A 19,215-nucleotide genomic window follows, 5' to 3' on the forward strand; every position below is an offset into this window, starting at 1 on the left:
CAAGTGTGTTTGTTTGCCTTGCTTTGTACTTCTGCTCAAAAAGTGATGGCACTACTTAATTCACACTGCAAGGGAAATACATTAAAGGAAAGATTAAGTGAAACAGAACAAGACGAACATGTTAAAGTTACTGTAAGAAACTGGGCCATTGCAGTAGACGTGTAGAATTAGGATACAGAAATGAAAAACACGGATATAGCGGCTCGAGGGTATAAAGCAGACTGCAGTTGATAGGGACACTGCACTAGAGATATTTAAGAACAAATATTCAAAAAATGTTTCAACTTTCCTCCTTCCTGTTGAAATGCTTTCTAATCTCTGCAATGTTTTCTCTTCAATTTGCTTGTCTATTCCATGCCGCACCTCCTTCACTTTGCTGCTGCTCGGTGGGCTCTGCTGTACCAGTCTGAGCGCATCAGGCCTCCACTGCCCAAACTAGATTTAGAACAGTGGTACCAGGAGCTGTTGGCGGGTTCCAGCCAGCTCTGGTCTCCCCCTCTGCCAGTCAAGTCGCTGTCAGGCCGCAGGCCCGCACTGCAGGTAGAGGGTCTCCTATCGCTTTTCCATTCATCCTGTCTTTTCTGCACACTATAGTACCACTCCAAGGTTGACTCCGTAGCTTTCTCACGCAATTTTATCCCAATGTAGAAAACCAAATGTTCTATTTTTCATTGAACGGCAAAAATTTGTGCGCCAGAGGCCGGTTAGACCGGTGTTGATAATTTTATGAATGCACCCAACCCGGGGGATCTGTGGGTCGTGGTCCGTGCCCGGGTGGGGGTGTTTACAGACTTTGGTCACGGCAATCAAAGTGGCTTCTCTCATTCCCTTTAAATGAGGCGTAACTGTGTGGAAAAGGACGATGCATAATCGCTCTGTTCCGTGTGTGAGTGGAGCATTGCCACCGGTGTGGAAACACAAAAATGTGAGCGGCCATACAGACTGAGTTGGTGATAACCGCTGGTGACTTAAATACATCTGTTTCAAATGACCCCAAATCAATTTCGACAAGCGGTAGAAGTGTGTATCTCTGCCATAAAACTCGACGTTATCTCGATACGTGCAGTGCGATATTGTCATGGGAGAATCCCGCCAATTGCGTTGGCGTGACCCTCACCACGACAAGTAGGAAGTTTTAGAGACAAAAGGACACGGACACCCATTACAAGACACTGGCCAGGAGAGATGAAACCACAGTGAGTTGGTCGGATCTCTGTAGTTTCATCCCATACCTGAGCTTTTAATTGAGAGTCACATGAATTGCAACAGCACAATCAATACGAGAATCAATATGACATGACATGTATAGGGACTTCAACCCTTGTTCTACTTGTTTACTCTGCCAATTTCCGCGCCCCTCTGTCTCTGGCTTTATGTGTATTTTAAGATGGCTGTCCAGGTTGACCTGACTTTGTGAAGGTTGGCAGCCCTACTTGTGTTCCTGGAATTGTAGTTAGTATGCTATTCTCTAAACTTTGGTAAAATGAGAAAAACAACACAGACCATACAAGAGTACATGACTATAGGAGGATATATGAGTATATGTGGGGTTGTTTAGCCATGAATATGATTGGAACATTACATTTGATAAAATGGTTATATATAATTTCCTTCTCGGATATGATTCAAGGACGGTTCAATTGTGGAGCGATTGGATTAAGTTCGATTCACTGAGATTACAGTTTGATTCACTATGGTGTAGCTCAGTTTGAGAGGGCATAATGCGTTGAGTTTCTCATTTTACAAACATATGAATGAACTTTTTAGAACGGTATGTAGCTCGATACATTTTAAACTCGTGAAAGTCAAATCTGATTTTCTGATTCAAATTGTTTTTTGTTACACACTGAACCAGTGGTCTCTCTTGTGCCAGTATTTAGATGTGGCCCAAGCAGACATTAGTTTAGATCACCAAAGTCGCTCTACCCAGGTGCATTTCCAAGGACACCCTCTCCTTGCGCCAACGCTCAGCCTGTCGAAGGCCCGTCTGCCAAATAGGCAAACATGTGCAGCCAGTCTTGCGCTCGCACGAAAGTCAGGATCTACTGACATTTGCGTCCCAATGCAGATGCGCCGTCTGCAAAACTAGAGCCCTCAGTGTGAAGTCTGAAATAATGCTGCATTCCACCCACTCAGTAAAGCAAGCAAATGACATAAAATTTCCTCTCATGTGACAGTAAAAAAAATGTGCGTCAACACATCACTTATGCCAGCCGAAGACGAACGTCGGGTTCTTTCAAGGTATTCCTCTTCTTATTGCTACTACAGTTCACTTCAGCAGTTTGTGATTGCAGCATCAAAGTTCCATTTGTTAAATCACAGACTAAGTTCAGCAGGCTTCTTTGATTGGTAAATACTGATTGAAAGTGGATTGATTGCCTCCATTGCTTTATTTAACATCTCACAGAAATTTCCTTGCAGGTGCAAACATCTCAGCAACCATCACACTGGATTCTAGCATACAGGGTGTTCCAAAAGTCTTGGGGACATTTGAAGTCCCCATATCTCCTTAACGATGAATGGTAGGAAGATTAAAGTCGTGCCATTTTAAAGCTAATTACATTTTTTTTGCTTACTTACTTACAAAGTTTTTCGTAAGGCTATTGATTTTTTACATTTCTTTTTAGACCCATTAATGGTGTTCACTCAACCAGAAAAGGCGTTTTGTGTGCTTGAATTTGCAAAAACTGAATCATGGACTGGTTTTCAACGTGCGTTTCGCAGAAAATTCGGAAAGGAGCCACCAGAGAGGAAGTCCATAGTGAGATGGCATGGTAAATTCATGACGGATGGGTGCTTATGCTTTAAGATGAAGGCACGAACAACAGAAGTTCTTGCAACCATTGACAATGCAATGCTGGGACGCATTTGGCAAGAATTTGACGATCGGCTTGATGTGTGTCGTGTGACCAATGGTGCTCACATTGAACATCTTTAAACATTCCATGTAAAAATTGAGATTACAAGCTTTCTGAATTTACCAGATGCGTTTTTATATCCTTCAGCGTTTCCGAGATACTCAATGTCAAAATGTGCCCAAGACTTTTGGAACACCCTGTATTATAGCAGATTTAACTTGCGAAACAACAGCTCCTCATCCAGTTTTGTTCCGCAGGTGTTCCGCTCCAAGCTTGAAAGTGATCCAGAGCAATCTCCTCATATCGCGAATTCTGGATCTGCTCTGCAGCAAGGAGCAGCAACATTGGGCCGCAACACAAGCTCCAAGGTAGACTTGCTCTTTTTCTTTGTCGAGAGATGTCTTCAGCAGTGATTGCCTTACTCTCCCACATGCCAGCGAATCTTCTGACTACATCTACTGCACTCTCTTTTTAGAGCCCGCTTCTAACTCCTAAAAACACGAGCAGCCTGCCCAGGAACCTGGCTGCCACCCTGCAGAGCATCGAGACCAAGAGACAACTCGCACTGCAGCAAAAAGGTAAATGTGCTGAATGGAGAAGATATTTCTTTTCTGATGCATTCATAAGAGAGTGTTACATTGATGTTGAATTCTACACTGAACATATGTCGTTTTTTTTTTTTTTTTTTTTTTTTAATGTTGCTAAAGATAATATGAAGATGTACAAAATGTCGAAAATCTCTTGTATCTTGCTTCCCCGGACACTTATGGATAACGAATGTGTTTTAACAGTTAACAGCCTTTGTTTATTTTTTGAAAGCGCTTCTTCCATCTGCCAAACATTGCTCATACAGTAGCTTGCGAAAATATTCGTCCCCCTTGAACTTTTTTGACCATTTGCCACGTTGCAGGTTTCAAACTTCAAGATATAAAATTGGATTTGCTTGTGAAGAATTCACAGTCATGAAGTAGAAGAAAATTCATACAATATTTTAAACTTTTTTTAGAAATAAAAATAAAAAGTGGGGCATGAAGAATTATTTGGCCGCCGTACATGAATATTTTGTAGAACCACTTTTCTTGTGATTACAGCTGCCAGTCTTTTGAGGTATGCCTCAAACAGTTTTGCACACCGAGAGCCCGAAATTTTTACTCATTCTTCCTTGCAAAAGTAGCTCCAGTTCAGGTCGATTTTTATGGAGAGCATTTTCGAACAACAGTTTTCAGATCTTTCCACATACTAAATTGGATTCAGGTCTGGACTTTGACTTCAACTTGGCATTTCTTAACCCCTGGATATGTTAAATTTTGAACCATTCCATTGGAGATTTTACATTATGTTTAGCATCATTGTCCTGTTGGAAGGTAAACCTCCATCCCAGTCTAAGGTCTTTTGCAGACCGACGGGTTTTCTTTCAAAATTGTAGCCTCTATCCATCCATCTTCTCCGTCCCTGCTGAAGAAAAGCAGCCCCAGACTATGATACTCCCACCGCCACATTTGACAGTGAGGACACTGTTTTCAGGGTGATGTGCAGTGTGCGCCAAACATAAAGTTTTGCATTCAGCCCAAAAAAGTTCCGTTTTGTTCTCATCTGACTGGAGCACCTTCTTCCACATGTTCGTCTCCCAAGTGGTTTTTCTAATGGACTTCTTACAGTATGGTTGTCTTTGAGAAATGCCTTTCTTCTTGCCACTCTTCCAGAAAGGCCAGATGTGTGCAATATGTGACCAACATTTGTCCGATGGACAGATATCTCATTCTTTTCCTGACTTGTTTAATCATGACATTTTCAATTGTGGCAAATGTGTGATAATTCCCTTTTAAAGACATTTTTGAATATGATTGGTTTACAGTTGCATCCTTTGTGCAACCATTTTATTTCAGTTATTTTTACATGCCATCATTAACACAGATCATCAGTCACATGAATTGTGGCAAAAGTTTTGAAATTATTTTTTGTTGGTCTCATTTTTTTATATCACAATAAAACTTGAATTTGAACAGGGGTGTACAGACATTTCGTATGCACTGTACAACAGCATCTACAGATCTTTTCCATCTGTCTGTCTTTGTCTGCGGTCTTCAGAACCTCCGGCCTCCAGTCAGCCACCCATAGAGGGAAGATCAGCAGGTAGCCTTTGCAACAGTGTGACCTCAAAACTACCATGGTGTTACTTTTACCGTCTTATGCGGCAAGAGCGTTAACCATCCCGAGACTGTTGGTGGGCATTAATTCATTCCTCTCACCTTCCGTCTCCTTCCATGCCCGATTGCCTGGTGTGTCATTAGCTCCCAAAGATGATTTTTCATCTTCTCTCATGACTGTCCTGTCTTTCTTTGGTGGGCAATAAATCATGCATGTTTCCAATCTTTTGGGCCTAAGGGCCAATGTGCCTCTTTACTGCCGATTCTTGCCAGTATTGAACAAATTCGACGTAGCCAGCTTTGGGTATCCCTTTACATGTTGATATTAATGAGCTGCCTTTGACCTTTTGTGGGTGTCTGCTGACTTACTGACTGTTTTGCTTGCAGGACAAAGGGTATATTTAACACTGCTCAAAAGCAACAACAAAAAACCCCAAACAAAAACAACAACAACAAAAATTATTTTGATGTCACATTTTTCAGGTCAGCAGGTAATTGAAGAGCAGCGACGTCGTCTGGCTGAGCTCAAGCAGAGAGCAGCAGAAGAGGCTCAGTGCCAGTGGGAGGCACTCCATGGCTTGCAGCCTCACCTCATCACCTCCGCGCCCCCCTACTCCCCAGCAGTGACCTACAGTCCTACATTGAGTCACAGATCTGCAGGCGCCCCTCCTCTGGTCCAGCACTCCATCCTACACCACCATCCAGCATCGGCCGGAGAGCAGCCCTACGACACACTGAGCCTGGAGAGCTCAGACAGTATGGACACCAGTGTGTCCACAGGCAACAACTCCGCCTGCTCGCCAGATAATTTGTCCAGGTACCCACGACAACTTCAGCCATTATTCTTGCTTATACTCATCGCTAATGGCACAAAAAACTCATTTTTCTATCAGTGCGAGCATTTAAGGAACTTCAGAAAGTGCACAAAATGGCAACTAAGTGAGGTGTTCGTCAAATACCGCGATAGGGTGTGAAAAAAATCTGTGAATGACTGAATTTGTGAGTTGACGTACTTATGCCATCAATATACAATACAACCCCCTCGTGGGCAGTGCTATAGCAACACATATTTTAACAACCAAAGAAGGGCCCAAGATTCTGAATAATCCCATTGAGCCAATTTATGACAGATTCAGTCAGGCACACAGATAAAAGCACTCACAGGCACCATTTCCCAAACTGCTCCCCGCCAGTAATTGACTTTATCTGCACGTTTTAATTTGGGGACCATCTGTAGGAACCAGGTTGTGTGCCGTGTCACAAAAGCGTTCGCTGCAGGAAGCTCTCAGCTCAACATGTTCGCAGCTTTGTTGTAGCTCGCAAGAGATAAAACCGTCTTGGTGAAATATTTTGCAAAACTGTAATTGCATTTGTGCGCTAGTTAAAAGTGCATATTGCATTCCAGAATTTTCATGTTTGATGTTTCAAGACAAAATGTGGTGTGATTAAAATGTACCTATTTCCAACCTCATTCTGCAAAAGCAGCTTGTCCTAGTGGAAGTACAATTTCTCGTCTACAAACTTTCCTTTGATTGAAACTGTTACGTTTTTCGTGGTGGTAGTTGTTGGGAGGACCCAAAAAAGCAGGGAGGCAGGGAGGAGCAGGGTGGGGTGACCAAGATGTATTTCACTAAATGTAAACAGAAGTACACAGGAGAAACTTACTCAAAAACTCACTCAAATAAAGTCCGGAAAATCACAGGAAACAAAGTAGCAAATACTGTAAAACCTAAGACAGAAAACAAAACATGACACACACAACAGCAACAATGACCTGACACCAAGTGGTCATGCCGGGAGTTCTTTTAAACAAACAAACAAACTAATGACACAATGACCAACAGATGTGCAGCTGCATGCGGAGCCCTACAGTGCCATCTGTTGGTCACAAAGAGAACCATGACAGAAACAGCGAAAAAGCCTTTTGTCGGGCGGTTGTTTTTAGCTTTAGCTTTAGCTTTTAGATTTCCACCCTGAAGAGAACACTTTAGCAGAGTTGCTCATCACTGTGTAAAATCCTGATGAGCTCAGAAACCATTTGAATGCAGATGCTTTGTTTTTATTTCCACCACAAGTGTTGGAGGAACGGACGCGCTGAAGATGGAAGAGATGGAGAAAATGCTGAAGGAGGCACAGATGGAGAAAGCCAGACTTATTGAGTTTCGGGTACGTGTCATTACAACAACGGCGGAAATCAGATTTGCCTGATTGATGACGTTTTGGTGTGACGGGATCAATGAGGAGGAACGATTCAATACTGTAATGAAGTCCTTTCATTCCTTTTGTATTGGCCTTTTTATCAGTTCATCGTCTGTCAGATATCACGGTGTTCAAATTGCTGTCTGAATGAAAAGCTCGTATGGGGATAGAATGTTGTGATGAGCGCAAGGACAGCTGATTAAAAAAACAAAACAAAAAGAAAGCTTAACATGTACTCCAGTCGAAATGATTGAAAGAAAAAGCTCTCTTTCAGGAACAGGAGAGCTTCGCTCGCCATCAAATGTTGGAAGAAGAGCGGAAAAAGAGGGAAGAAGCAGAGAAAAGACTGCAGGATGAAACTCTCCACCGACAGCAGCTGGTGGAGAAGGAAGTGAAGTTGAGGGCCAAGAACTTCTCCCAGGTCAGTAAAAGGAGACATACCGTATTGGCCCGAATATAAGACGGTGTTTTTTACATTGAAGTAAGACTGAAAAAGTGGGGGTCGTCTTATATTCGGCATTATACCCATTCACGACGCTAGATGGCGGCAGATATGATTGAAGCGAATGCTGAACTTGACTCCTCAGGCCAAAGCGAACCCCTGTCACGAAGAATAAAAATAAAAGTGGCAGTGAGGATGACGTGCTGTGGGAGGAACCAGTGGAGCTCGAGGATGGGAGTGAGGACAGGGACACTGTCATGACACATCTCAGCTACTCTCAAGTTTAACCTTTATTTTATTGCAATGTTTTTCCTTATTTGTTTCAAGACTACAGTTACAGTTCGACTTCACTTTGATGGTTCATGCAGTTATTGCAATTTTGTTGTTTTATCACAATAGACTGGTTTGTTTACATTTCAAAAACCAGAAGCCATTCATTTACGAATGTGATTGCACTTTAGTTTACCTATTTAAATGTTCAGATATTAAGATTTGAATGAGGCAAAATAACATGCTTTTTCTCTCAAATATATTGTTATAATCATTTGTTTCAGACGTACTGTAATTCATTTCTGTATAAAAATTAATTTGGTGTTCAAAAAGTCTTTTTTCAAACCTTGAAAAGTCTTGAAAAAGAGGGGCTCGTCTTACAATCAGGGTCGTCTTATATTCGGGCCTATACGGTAATTGGAAATGTGAGGTGTGAAATAGCTTCTCCCCCAAAGAGATAGCCGAGTTTGACAAACTTGCGCTTCTGAAGGTGTCTGGAATTAAGTCTCAACTGCTTGATATATTTGGTCCCCCCCCCCCCCCCCCCCTCCAGAAAATACATCTACCGGTAATGTTTTCCATATTTGTATGGTTTGTAAAATAAGAGGTCTCAGATTGAAAATCAAAGTGGTAATTTTTTTAAAAATTATTTATTTTTTGGGGGGGGGGGGGGGGTGAAATCCATCCATCCATCCATTTTCCGATCCACTATATCCTCACTAGGGTCGCGGGGGGTGCTGGAGCCTATTCCAGCCGTCTTCGGGAAGTAGGCGGTGGGTACACCCTGAACTGGTTGGCAGCCAATCGCAGGGCACACAGAGACGAGCAACCATCCACGCTCACACCTAGGGACAATATTTTGAGTGTTCAATCAGCCTGTCATACATGTTTTTGGAATGTGGGAGGAAACCGCAGTACCCGGAGAAAACCCACGGAGGCATGGGGAGAACATGCAAATTCCACACGGGAATTGCTGGAGTTGGACTCGAACCCTGCACCTGCGCACTGTGAGGCAGACATGCTCACCGGTCGAACACTGTGGCGCCTTTGTAAAATCAAGAAATTCAAAACTCATCAACACCGTTTCAAACATCTATTGAGCAGCAATTAAAAACTGCATTCTCAGGAGCCAATGTGCATTTGTCATGCTTTTGGCTGAATATCATGAATACATCTCCCAGTTAAGGTGAAAAGCTACAGGGAAAATGTATGGCATTGCACCGTCTCTATGGTGGGATTTATGAAGTATTTCTGATACAGTGTGTAACGTAAACATAAAAATGTTATCCGGAAAAATTGAAAAAACACGGGATCAGTGAAGAATGAGCGACTGTAAATTCTTCATAACCTTCTCTTCTACCTGTGTCCAGGCACGTCCTATGACACGCTACCTCCCGATTAGAAAGGAGGAGTTTGACCTTCGTGCGCACATTGAGACATCAGGCCACAGCGTGGACACCTGCTACCACATCATCCTGACTGAGAAGATGTGCAAGGGCTACTTGGTCAAGATGGGAGGCAAGATCAAGTCGTGGAAGAAACGCTGGTTTGTCTTCGACCGCCTCAAAAGGACCTTCTCGTACTACGTCGGTAGGAAAAGTAATTTGTCAAACTCCATCCCATAAAACTCTAGTAGTCTCGATTCCATCCATCCATTTTCTGAACCGCTTGATCCTCACAAGGGTCGTCGAGGTGCTGAAGCCTATCCCAGCTGTCTTCGGACATCCTGAACTGGTTGCCGGCCAATCGCAGGCCACACATAGACAAACAAACATTTGCGCTCACACTCACACCTACGGACATTCTAAAGTGCTCAAGTAACCTGCCATGCATGTTTTTGGAATGTGGGAGGAAACCTCAGTACCCGGAGAAAACCCATGCAGACACAAGGAGAACATGCAAACTCCAAACAGGAAGGTCCAGAGCTGGAATCGAACCCTGCACCTCTGCACTGTGATGCAGACATGCTAACCAGTCGACCACCGGGCCACCCCAGCAGTAGTCTCATCACTGAAACATCCGAAATTACAAACACACATCATGCAGAAATATTTTTAAATTGAGACTAATTTATGATCGGCTGAGAGCTGGATAGAAATGCTCCTCCCCCCAAAAAATAACTTCTTAATTCCAATCCCAATGCGTTATTTTTCATCTTTCTTCGCCGGTTTAATTGAGATAACCATTCAATTCAAAAAACATTCACGGTAGGTTGATTGAATGTTGGAAATTGCAAGCGGCTCAGAGAATTTATGGATGGACGGTAACTATTGCTCAGACATTTCTTCTTTGGTACAGGCAAAAAAAATAAAATAAAAAGCACAATGATACAGTAACTGAATACTTTGTTGCAAAACTTTTCAAGGACATCACAATCCAACAAATCTTTTAACCCATTTAATCCCCAAATTTTTCCAGACATTTGAAAGTCAAAATCAGGTGTCATTGGTAGCCCTTTTAAGTAATCAGCAAGAAAGATTTTTAGAGCCCTGTCAATTAAATCATTGTTGTCCTTCACAAATTTGATCGGTGGAAGTAAATGGGTTAACTCTCTGAAAGACTTTCACATCTGTTGACGAGTAGAACATTTTTTTTTACATTCAGTTCATTTTTATTGTTGATTATTTTTGTCAGCTTCAAGATATTACAGTATGTGACTATCGTGGGTTTTTCTAACTTTAAAGTAAAGGGGTGAACAATTGTGTGTCTTTTTTCTTTAAACATAATATGATCAGCGACTGTGGCATCCCCACCCGTTTATTTCCACCACAAAGCTATCAACATTGAGCTTTATTCTTGTTGTTGTGAAAGCAGAATTTTGGGTCTGATTCGATTCGAGTTTCTAACTTACGGTCAACGCAAAAAAGGTTGCAGACACATTTTTATAGGGTCTCAGTTATCATGCAGAGCCACATTTTCATGTCATTTTTGTACATTTTGCTTTGCAGGAAGGTGCCAGATATTCTATTTCTACCCATCTATATTTGGTCTGGCATTAAAAAATAAAAACAGAGACAGCAAGAATGACTGTGGTTGTACCGAAGCACATCATGTGGCCAGTTGCATATAGAAATGTTTTCCCAAAGCGAACATACGTGAAACGACAATAAACTCCAGATGATTATGTTGCCCTTGTGCTGAAGAAATAAAGGTCTGATTAAATGAATAAATAAAATCAAATAATGCACGCTGGATACACTACTGTAAGTCTGGCAACAATTGCAGCAAAAAAACAAAAAAAGGAAAACGAAGCCTGATTATACAACATATACTGTAGCTTTCTAGTCGAAGACTTTGCTTGATGAATGTTTTGGGCATAAAACGCCTTCAAAGATGCACAAAAATCTTAAAAATGGCGATGTCGGACGTGTGCATGGCAGACGATTGTCCCCAGAATGATGACCGAAAATGTCCGCTCCAATCCAGACCTTCCGTGCGCCGCGCTGTGATTGATCTGCCGGCGTGAGCTGTGGGACACTTGTTCACATTCAGCCCTTTGAAGTCCTCTGAAGGTTCCGCTTAAAGCCTCTTAAAGCGCACCTTGCTCCTCGCGAGGAGGAGATTAGTCGCGCCGTCGTTAAAATGCACGTCGCGGCGGCGCTCTCTGAGGAGGCTGATTGAGATGCATCACTTGAATGTCTCTTGACCTTGAAGAATAAGTAAACGAGAAGTGACACGCCCACCTTGCGAGGGCTGTTAATTCCCGCCAATCGTCCCCCGCCGCTACGAAATCATTTGGCCTCAATCAAATGAGATGCAAACAAGAGGCAATTTGACCGCTAAACAGGTCATTAGCGGTGTCTTAAACTATTCCTCGAAATGAAGTAGCGCATCTCGACCTACCACTCTTTAAGTTGCCTTGCCGAGTGTATGTGCCCGCAGGTAGAAACGGGGCGTCGAGTTCCCCCTCGGTTCCTTGCTGCACTTCTGCAGTGGCTGATGAAACAAAGTGCAATGATGTACCGGAGTCTCGTAAGAAGCCAGTCGAATCTCAACGTACAATAAGAGCAGCGTTGCTTGGAAAAGAGAGGGCCCAAAGTGCTGCGCTTGTCATTTTTCATCCATCACCGCAAATACTGTCCAACTGTGCTCGTCCTCACAGTTGGACGTGTTGTTTTTCAGACGTGTGGCGTGTCATGATATCAGATAAAGTGCCGCTGACTCCAACTCAAAAGTCACCATCTCTTTTTTTTTCTCTCTTTGCCTTTTCCTCCTTTAGACAAACACGAGACCAAGCTGAAGGGTGTGATATACTTCCAGGCTATCGAAGAGGTTTATTACGATCACCTCCGCAGCGCCACCAAGGTATGCTGCTCTCCCTCATGCTCTCATTTATCTTTAGTTCTTCTTTCAATTGGACCCCTTCTTGCGCACACCATTCTTTTGCTTTCTTTTCCTCCACTTTGGCACATTTGCTTTGGCCGGCTGCTCTCACTTCTAGAGGAGCTTTTTCAACTTGAATCTGACGAGTGTATGTATCCACCATGCTGCATGTTCACCTGTGTAACCGTACCCATACCCAATGAGAATGACTGAAACCTGAACTCCTCTGGGTGGATTCGTGTGTCAGTCGTGTTTTTTGGTTTTTCTTTGATCTGCTCATCCTGCTTGTTCCCTCGGCCCTCCCCCTTTCCCCCCGGTCCCTAGTTGAATGTCATGTGTGTAGAAAACTAGTTCTTACTTATTCATATAAGGCGTAAGATATATTCCTCCATTTTTGAAGGGTGTTTTGTTTCACTTTGATTTCTAAGGTAGAGTTCTGTGAAGAAAACCCCCCGAAAGTGGCGATATATTTGTTGTCTTAGCTACTCTGTTCTACATAATTGCCAAAAACACTCCACTGCAAAATGAGGTTTTTTTCTCTATAATATTAGAAAGATTTGTGTTTGATAAAAGATGAATACGAGACAAGCTTTTTTTTCCACCAGGTAATCTCACGTGCATTTGACATCTTTTTGACCCATTTTTTTCATGTGAGCAAAAGTATTGAAACGTGACTGATGGAGGTCTTTTGTTGCCCAAGTACATGATGAGATGATTCTCGAACCAAAGTGACGGAAGGCTGACACGCTCGATCTGCTCGTGATCTCAAATTGACAAGCTCACCTGTGAAGCTCAGTGGTGGTCATGTTGCATAGCTTCCGCCAACACGGGCTCATGAATCTCGAAAAACACGTTGCAGATGCAAAATGAACCCAGAAGTCTCCAGAAACATTTTGTCTGCCAATTTAAAGAGACGTTTAGCAACGTGCGCTATGCTCGCAAACCTCCGCCGCTCAGTGCGAACAAAAAAAGCATTCAATTTCCCCAAAAGCCGTCTCTGCGCCCTAGAATCCGATGCACCTTATCTATGGTGTCTCAGCCTCTCTATATTCCCCATTGACTTATTGTATGTTAGTGTTCCTATGCCATCGACTGGTTCTCCCCGACACTAATTGCCATGTGCATTCGCCAACACACACTCAAACAGACAACTACTTGGTGAGCTCTGCGCAGTCATTATGAAACAAAGATAATACCAAAAGCCTCGTTAACTACTACGACTAAACGAAGCAAGGAGACAAGCAATACTCCGAAAGATATTTAGCCTCTTGTGGATGTGAGCCCACGAGGTGTGTGCGCCTTTTTGTTCAATCAATTATCTTCGAAACTTTTGTCTTTCATTTATTGTTTTGTAATTCTGTTTCATGTCCGTGTTTGTGACCAGCTGTCATTGTTACGGCTGCAGCGGTTATGAAGGCTCTCTTTAAATAAAGCTGCATTGTATTGTATTGTATTCCCGTTAGCATCTAGTGGATGCATAGCGCAACCGCAGCCACGAGATGGAGCTTCTATTCTATGCACCTTATAAAGCAATGCGTCCTATATACGAAAACTGTTTTAAAATAGACCATTCATTGAAGGTGCGCCTTATAATCTGAAGTGCCTGATAGAGCAGAAAATAAGGTACCTTTCAAGACAACAATGCTATCTTAGCCAATACATTTGCTCATGTGAAAACATGTGGTGCTTCATGACAAAAAAAAAAAAAGTTGTGTGTCAGATCCAAACATGCTAACCTGGATGCAAAAGTTGCTAAGTTGCTCTTTTGTTTTATATTGCTGTCATTTTTAATGTCAAACCCATTGAATTTAGCTTTTGTGTGTTTTTCTGTCTAATTCTGATCTATTGTTTCTGCTTGACTTTTTTGACTGTTCATGGGTTTGGGCAAAGGTGTTTGAAACAAAAAAGCGAGCTGTTGACCAAAACTTTTGCACGGTTCTTCACGTGATTGAATTTGTCAGAGAAAGTGCTGTTTTGTCTCTTGTCAGTTTGAAATGCGACATTGTCAGTCCCAAGTGAAACCATAGAAAGAAACAAAATCTTACCAAACACATTAACAGTTAAGGTTCAAAACTGACACATGAGTGAACATTGCTACAATTTGCACATGACTGAATTAACCCTCCCAAATGTGTTCAGCTTCGAACGTTTCGGTTCAGACACACAACATTCCAACCTTATTCTAATACCACTGTATTATTGTAATATTGTAAAGAGGATTGATGATAGCAAAGTCTGTCTCCCCCCCCCCCCAATTGGTCTGTGTCTTTTAGAGCCCAAATCCCGCCTTGACGTTTTGCGTGAAGACCCACGACCGCCTCTATTACATGGTGGCGCCCTCAGCAGAGGCCATGAGGATCTGGATGGACGTCATAGTCACGGGAGCAGAGGGGTACACTCAATTCCTTAACTGACGACGCACGTAGCGACAGGTTTATTTTCGGCAGGGACTCTGAAGACACTCCCCACTCCCCACATTTGTAGTCCGCACTTTAGTTGCGTGTTTTCTTTTTTTAAAATCACACGATGTCACGGTGTCTTCAACGCCACTCATTGAAAAAGGGAGCTCCTTGAGTACACACTTACACACACACACACTTACACACTTCTGTATATAAACCAAAATGTACACCTTTCAAAGACTTTAGAAAGCTTTTCTATATTGCCAAATGGAGATCTTTTGTATACCTTTTTTTTTTTAACTCGGTTGAAAAACTTGCCAAATGTCAACAACCTCTGTATTTATTTGAGCTGCCGTATACACAGCGAAAAGGTACACTTGTTAAGCAAAAGCTCTGCATCCTCCTCCTTATTTTGCTCATGTGCTGCTCCATCAAACAGCTTTCAAGGCCTGCTCCTGATCACACACAACATTGACAAAGGTTGCATGTTATGTTTCGGGTCAGCTTCCAGTTACATTATTTGGAGTCATTCCAGCTCAGGGCCTCATTCAGTAGTACAATTTGACTCATATGGACTGTCTTTCGTCCCTCACGGTACTGATAAAAGTATTTTGGTGTAGTTAAATGATGATGTCATTCACCGTTTTTGAAATTCAAGGTACACATATTTTGCTTCTGGATTCTTGTAGGCGGTTAGCTTAGTGATATTGACACTAAAAGAGGGACCTATTGGCACTTGTAAAACTCACTCGCTATTAAGTTCCATAAATTGTATCAACCTCAACCCAAAAACAATTTTGAGTCTCAGCTTGGAGTGACTGAAAGTGTTTTGTCAGCATCTTCTGGCTTACCGGATGCTTTACATGACAAAGCTAATACGTATCATTGGCTGCATTCGCTGGACACTTAAGTACTTAAGTTGAATTCCACTCTGATAACTGTGCACCGAATATTAAAACAGGCGGTGTTCCTTACATTTCATATTAAGTATGTATTAAAACATGCTTCTAAAATAAAATGTGTTAAGAAAAAAACGGCTCACACCCCAACATACAGGTATACTGCATGTCAGCAGTACAGCCCTCAGTTGACTCATGGATAGGAATGTGCAGCTGTGTCATGTCATCATGTTGCCATTATTATTATTATTTTTTTTTAAATAAATGAATGTTGCAGGCCTTTAACTAAGGTAACGCCACCGTTCGTAAGCCAGCAGTCTCAGAAGGCGGAAAGCAAACCATGTCGCAGATGCCAGAGATAGCCGATATCAAACAAATCAAATCTTGACCCCAAAAAAAAAAAAGATTTCGATCAATATTTTTTTCTTCGACAATTTAAACAGTGTGAATGCAGGACTAAAATTTTGTTTAAAAAAAACAAAAAACACTGGACAAAAAAAATTGCCAGTGTGCCCATTTTGATGATCCGAACCCTTTCAAGCACCCTGGACCTGATAACATGAAAAGCTGTCCATTGTAGTAAGCGCTGTCCCTGAAAGGGTTAATAATGTTTTGCTTTGACTAACATCTGTGGGTATACTGCATCCGTCTATATATACTGACATAAAATTCAAAAGTGTGCCTTTATCAAACAACTGCATGAACAGCCACGATATAGGCACAAGCCAAATGGTTGTAAAGTTGAATAGTAGTTTACCTCACTTAATGGTCTCAACTTTGAGTAGCTTTGGTTTCTGACTGGCTTTCAAGGAGGATGGCATACTTCACCGTAGCCATCGAGGTTCATGCAAAAATGTGCTCTTAACCGTCCCGAAAATCAAAACAAATGATGTATGTTTTGGAATTATAATTGACCGCATCAGACATTTCCCATTCAGCAGCACGAATTCATTGCACCATTGGTGCCAGTGTAAATTTCCACGGTGATTGTGAATTTGAGTCAGCAGATCTGTCGTGAATGTACCGGTTTGTAACAAGCACGGGAGGAGGATCTGGAACTGCGTGGTTGAGTGGGTTAGTCGAAATAATTTAAGGTTTTTGTGCCTCAGATAGTGACCTTTACCTCTTCAAAATATTCAAAAGACCTTAATATATATGATGTCATCCTTTACTGTTCCTGCACACTTGGCGTGTGCAAACCAAATTTGACAATGGCAAGCCTGTGAAATCCTTTCTGTTGATATGCTGATGTTGTCGATCTTGAATCAAAGTAAAGATATACTGCATATATATAAAAAAAAAGAAGGTGCCTGGATGGTAGTATATGATTGAAATGAAACACTACAATATCATTTTGTTCTTTATTGTTGTCCATTTTATTTCATGACTGTTACATTTCAGATTGTATGGTACTGCCGTGATGAGTTGTATCTTCATTAAAAACACACACCCCATAACCCCCCCCCCCCCACACAGACACACATAGCACTCTTTTATATTATTATTATTGTTTTTCCTGCAGTTATTGGTCCCTTGTAATGTATCATCTTCCACTTTGAGTTGAAAAAGATGGATTTGTCAATCCTATTAAACCAGTTGCAGAGCGCAGTCTGATTTTCTTGGTTTCCAGCGGGTTGAACATGTTAAAAGATTTCCAGTGTTGAGGCGAGGTAGCATTAACTAATAAGTGAATTCAAAGTTTGAAAATAAAAAGGAACACAGAGAGGGAAAGAACATCATTTGCAATCACAGGTGTTCCCTTAAAATCCAAACACAGGAGAGAAAAAGACACGCCTACAAGTTGGATGAACATCTGAGTTGTCTCCTCTCTGGTCATTTAAAGCTGGTTGTGTCACGTTGCGCTCGAAGCGACAGAGTACCGGTAATCGCTTCGTGAGCAACAAACTGGAAATAAGTGGATCACCGAAATAGCAGACACAGAAAGGAAGTCTCACAAAAATAATATTTATTACAACCAAAAACCCACGTCTAAACGGACAACAGAAAACGCTGGTTAAAAAAGAGAACCAGGAAACAATTATAATGAGACAACAGAGAACGCTTGCGAAAAAAACGGCAAGGAGAAAGATTAGGCAAAATACTATAATAACACACGAGAGAATATCAAGGAACGCGACAATTGTCAATAGTCTTTAAAGCAACGTTTAACCGAGAAGGAATAGGCAACAGCAATGGCACGGCGTGGAATACTCCGGCAGTGAGTCGACTGCCGGAGCGCCTAGATATAGCGGGTGCAATCACCGACAAATGGGTGGCAGGTGTGCAGGCGGCAAGCAAGAACGCCTGCCCCCTGCTGTCAAATACGGAACGTGACAGTACCCCCCCCCCCCCCCCACCCCCGCCCTCAACGGCGGCCTCCCGTCGGCCTACCCGGTTTGGACGGGTGAGATGCGTGGAAGTCACGAAGAAGGGATGGATCCAGGAGCGGGGGAACCATTGCCGATCCTCCGGCCCATAGCCCTCCCAGTCGACCAGATACTGGAACCCCTTTCCCCTGCGCCGAGAGTCCAGGATGGCCCGTACCGTGTACATCGGGTCACCATCGACGACCCGCGGAGGAGGGGGCGGAGTGGGAGAAGGAGCCAAGGGACTGGTCACCACCGGTTTGAGCAGTGAGACGTGGAACACGGGGTACCTTCATGGTGGCCGGCAGCCGGAGCTTGACCGCGACGGGGCTGATGACGGACTCCACCACGAATGGCCCGGTGAATCGGGGCCCCAATTTTGCAGACGTGCCGGCGCAGGTCCCTCGTCGCTAGCCACACCTCCTGCCCCACCTCATAGGTTGGTGCAGGGCGCCGACGACGGTCCGCGATCTGCCGGTTTCGGGTCGCCGTGCGGGACAACGCGGCCCTGGCCTCCCTCCACACGCGATGGGCCCGCTTGAGGTGGCACTGCACGGAAGGAACCTCTACTTGTCCCTCCTGGGACGGGAACAGCGGCGGTTGATACCCGTAGGCCGTCATGAAGGGGGACCTCCTAGTGGCTGAAGAGACGAGGGTGTTGTGCGCATATTCCACCCAAGGTAAGTGGTCAGCCCAGGAGGAGGGACGGTGGAGACACACACAGCGAAGGGCTGCCCCCAGATCTTGGTTGGCGCGCTCCGCCTGCCCATTGGGTTGTGGGTGATATCCCGATGTCAAACTCGCCGTGGCCCCCAGGGACCGGCAGAACCGCTTCCACACTCTGGACACGAACTGGGGTCCCCGATCCGACACTATGTCCAAAGGAATGCCATGGAGACGGCGGTCTCCATGGCATCCTGTTAGATAAGGAGGTTGGCGGTCTCCAACGCCGATGGCAACTTGGACAGGGGAATAAAGTGGGCTGCTTTTGAGAATCGGTCCACAATAGTGAGAACGGCGGACCGTCCACGGGATGGAGGAAGGCCCGTGACGTAGTCCAGGGAGATGTGGGACCAAGGTCGAGGAGGAATGGGTAGTGGCTGGAGCAACCCTGCCGGAGGCCGATGCGAGGCCTTGCCACAGGCGCAGGAGGAGCAGGCGTTAATGTATTCCACCACATCCTTCCGTAGCTCCGGCCACCAGAACCGCTGGGAGATGAGATGCACAGTCCAGTTCACCCCAGGATGGCAAGCCACCTTGGACACGTGCCCCCACTGCAACACCTCCGAACGCAGCAGTGGGGGCACAA

At 43.6% G+C, this 19,215-nt stretch overlaps 1 protein-coding gene across 7 annotated transcripts in view; it reads left to right on the forward strand.

Annotated features, from left to right (window-relative positions):
• Window positions 1-15,080, forward strand: part of phldb1b (pleckstrin homology-like domain, family B, member 1b) — an 83,833-nt gene extending 68,753 nt beyond the window's left edge. For 4 of the 7 annotated variants that reach the window (XM_086124945.1, XM_086124947.1, XM_086124949.1 and 1 more), the window contains 10 exons: window positions 406-540; window positions 3,116-3,226; window positions 3,334-3,436; window positions 4,947-4,991; window positions 5,489-5,822; window positions 7,081-7,171; window positions 7,479-7,625; window positions 9,287-9,506; window positions 12,136-12,221; window positions 14,513-15,080. In XM_086124945.1, the coding sequence (XP_085981071.1) occupies window positions 406-540; window positions 3,116-3,226; window positions 3,334-3,436; window positions 4,947-4,991; window positions 5,489-5,822; window positions 7,081-7,171; window positions 7,479-7,625; window positions 9,287-9,506; window positions 12,136-12,221; window positions 14,513-14,653 (1,413 nt within the window). In that variant the 3' untranslated portion in view covers window positions 14,654-15,080. The remainder of the gene's footprint in view (window positions 1-405; window positions 541-3,115; window positions 3,227-3,333; window positions 3,437-4,946; window positions 4,992-5,488; window positions 5,823-7,080; window positions 7,172-7,478; window positions 7,626-9,286; window positions 9,507-12,135; window positions 12,222-14,512) is intronic. The other 3 variants (XM_086124946.1, XM_086124951.1, XM_086124948.1) reach the window with 2 other exon arrangements.
• Window positions 15,081-19,215: the final 4,135 nt, after the last annotated feature.

The sequence above is a fragment of the Hippocampus guttulatus genome, chromosome 12 (genome assembly GCF_054856545.1).
Source record: "Hippocampus guttulatus isolate MCC_2025c chromosome 12, RoL_Hgut_1.0, whole genome shotgun sequence".
Lineage (NCBI taxonomy): Eukaryota > Metazoa > Chordata > Actinopteri > Syngnathiformes > Syngnathidae > Hippocampus > Hippocampus guttulatus.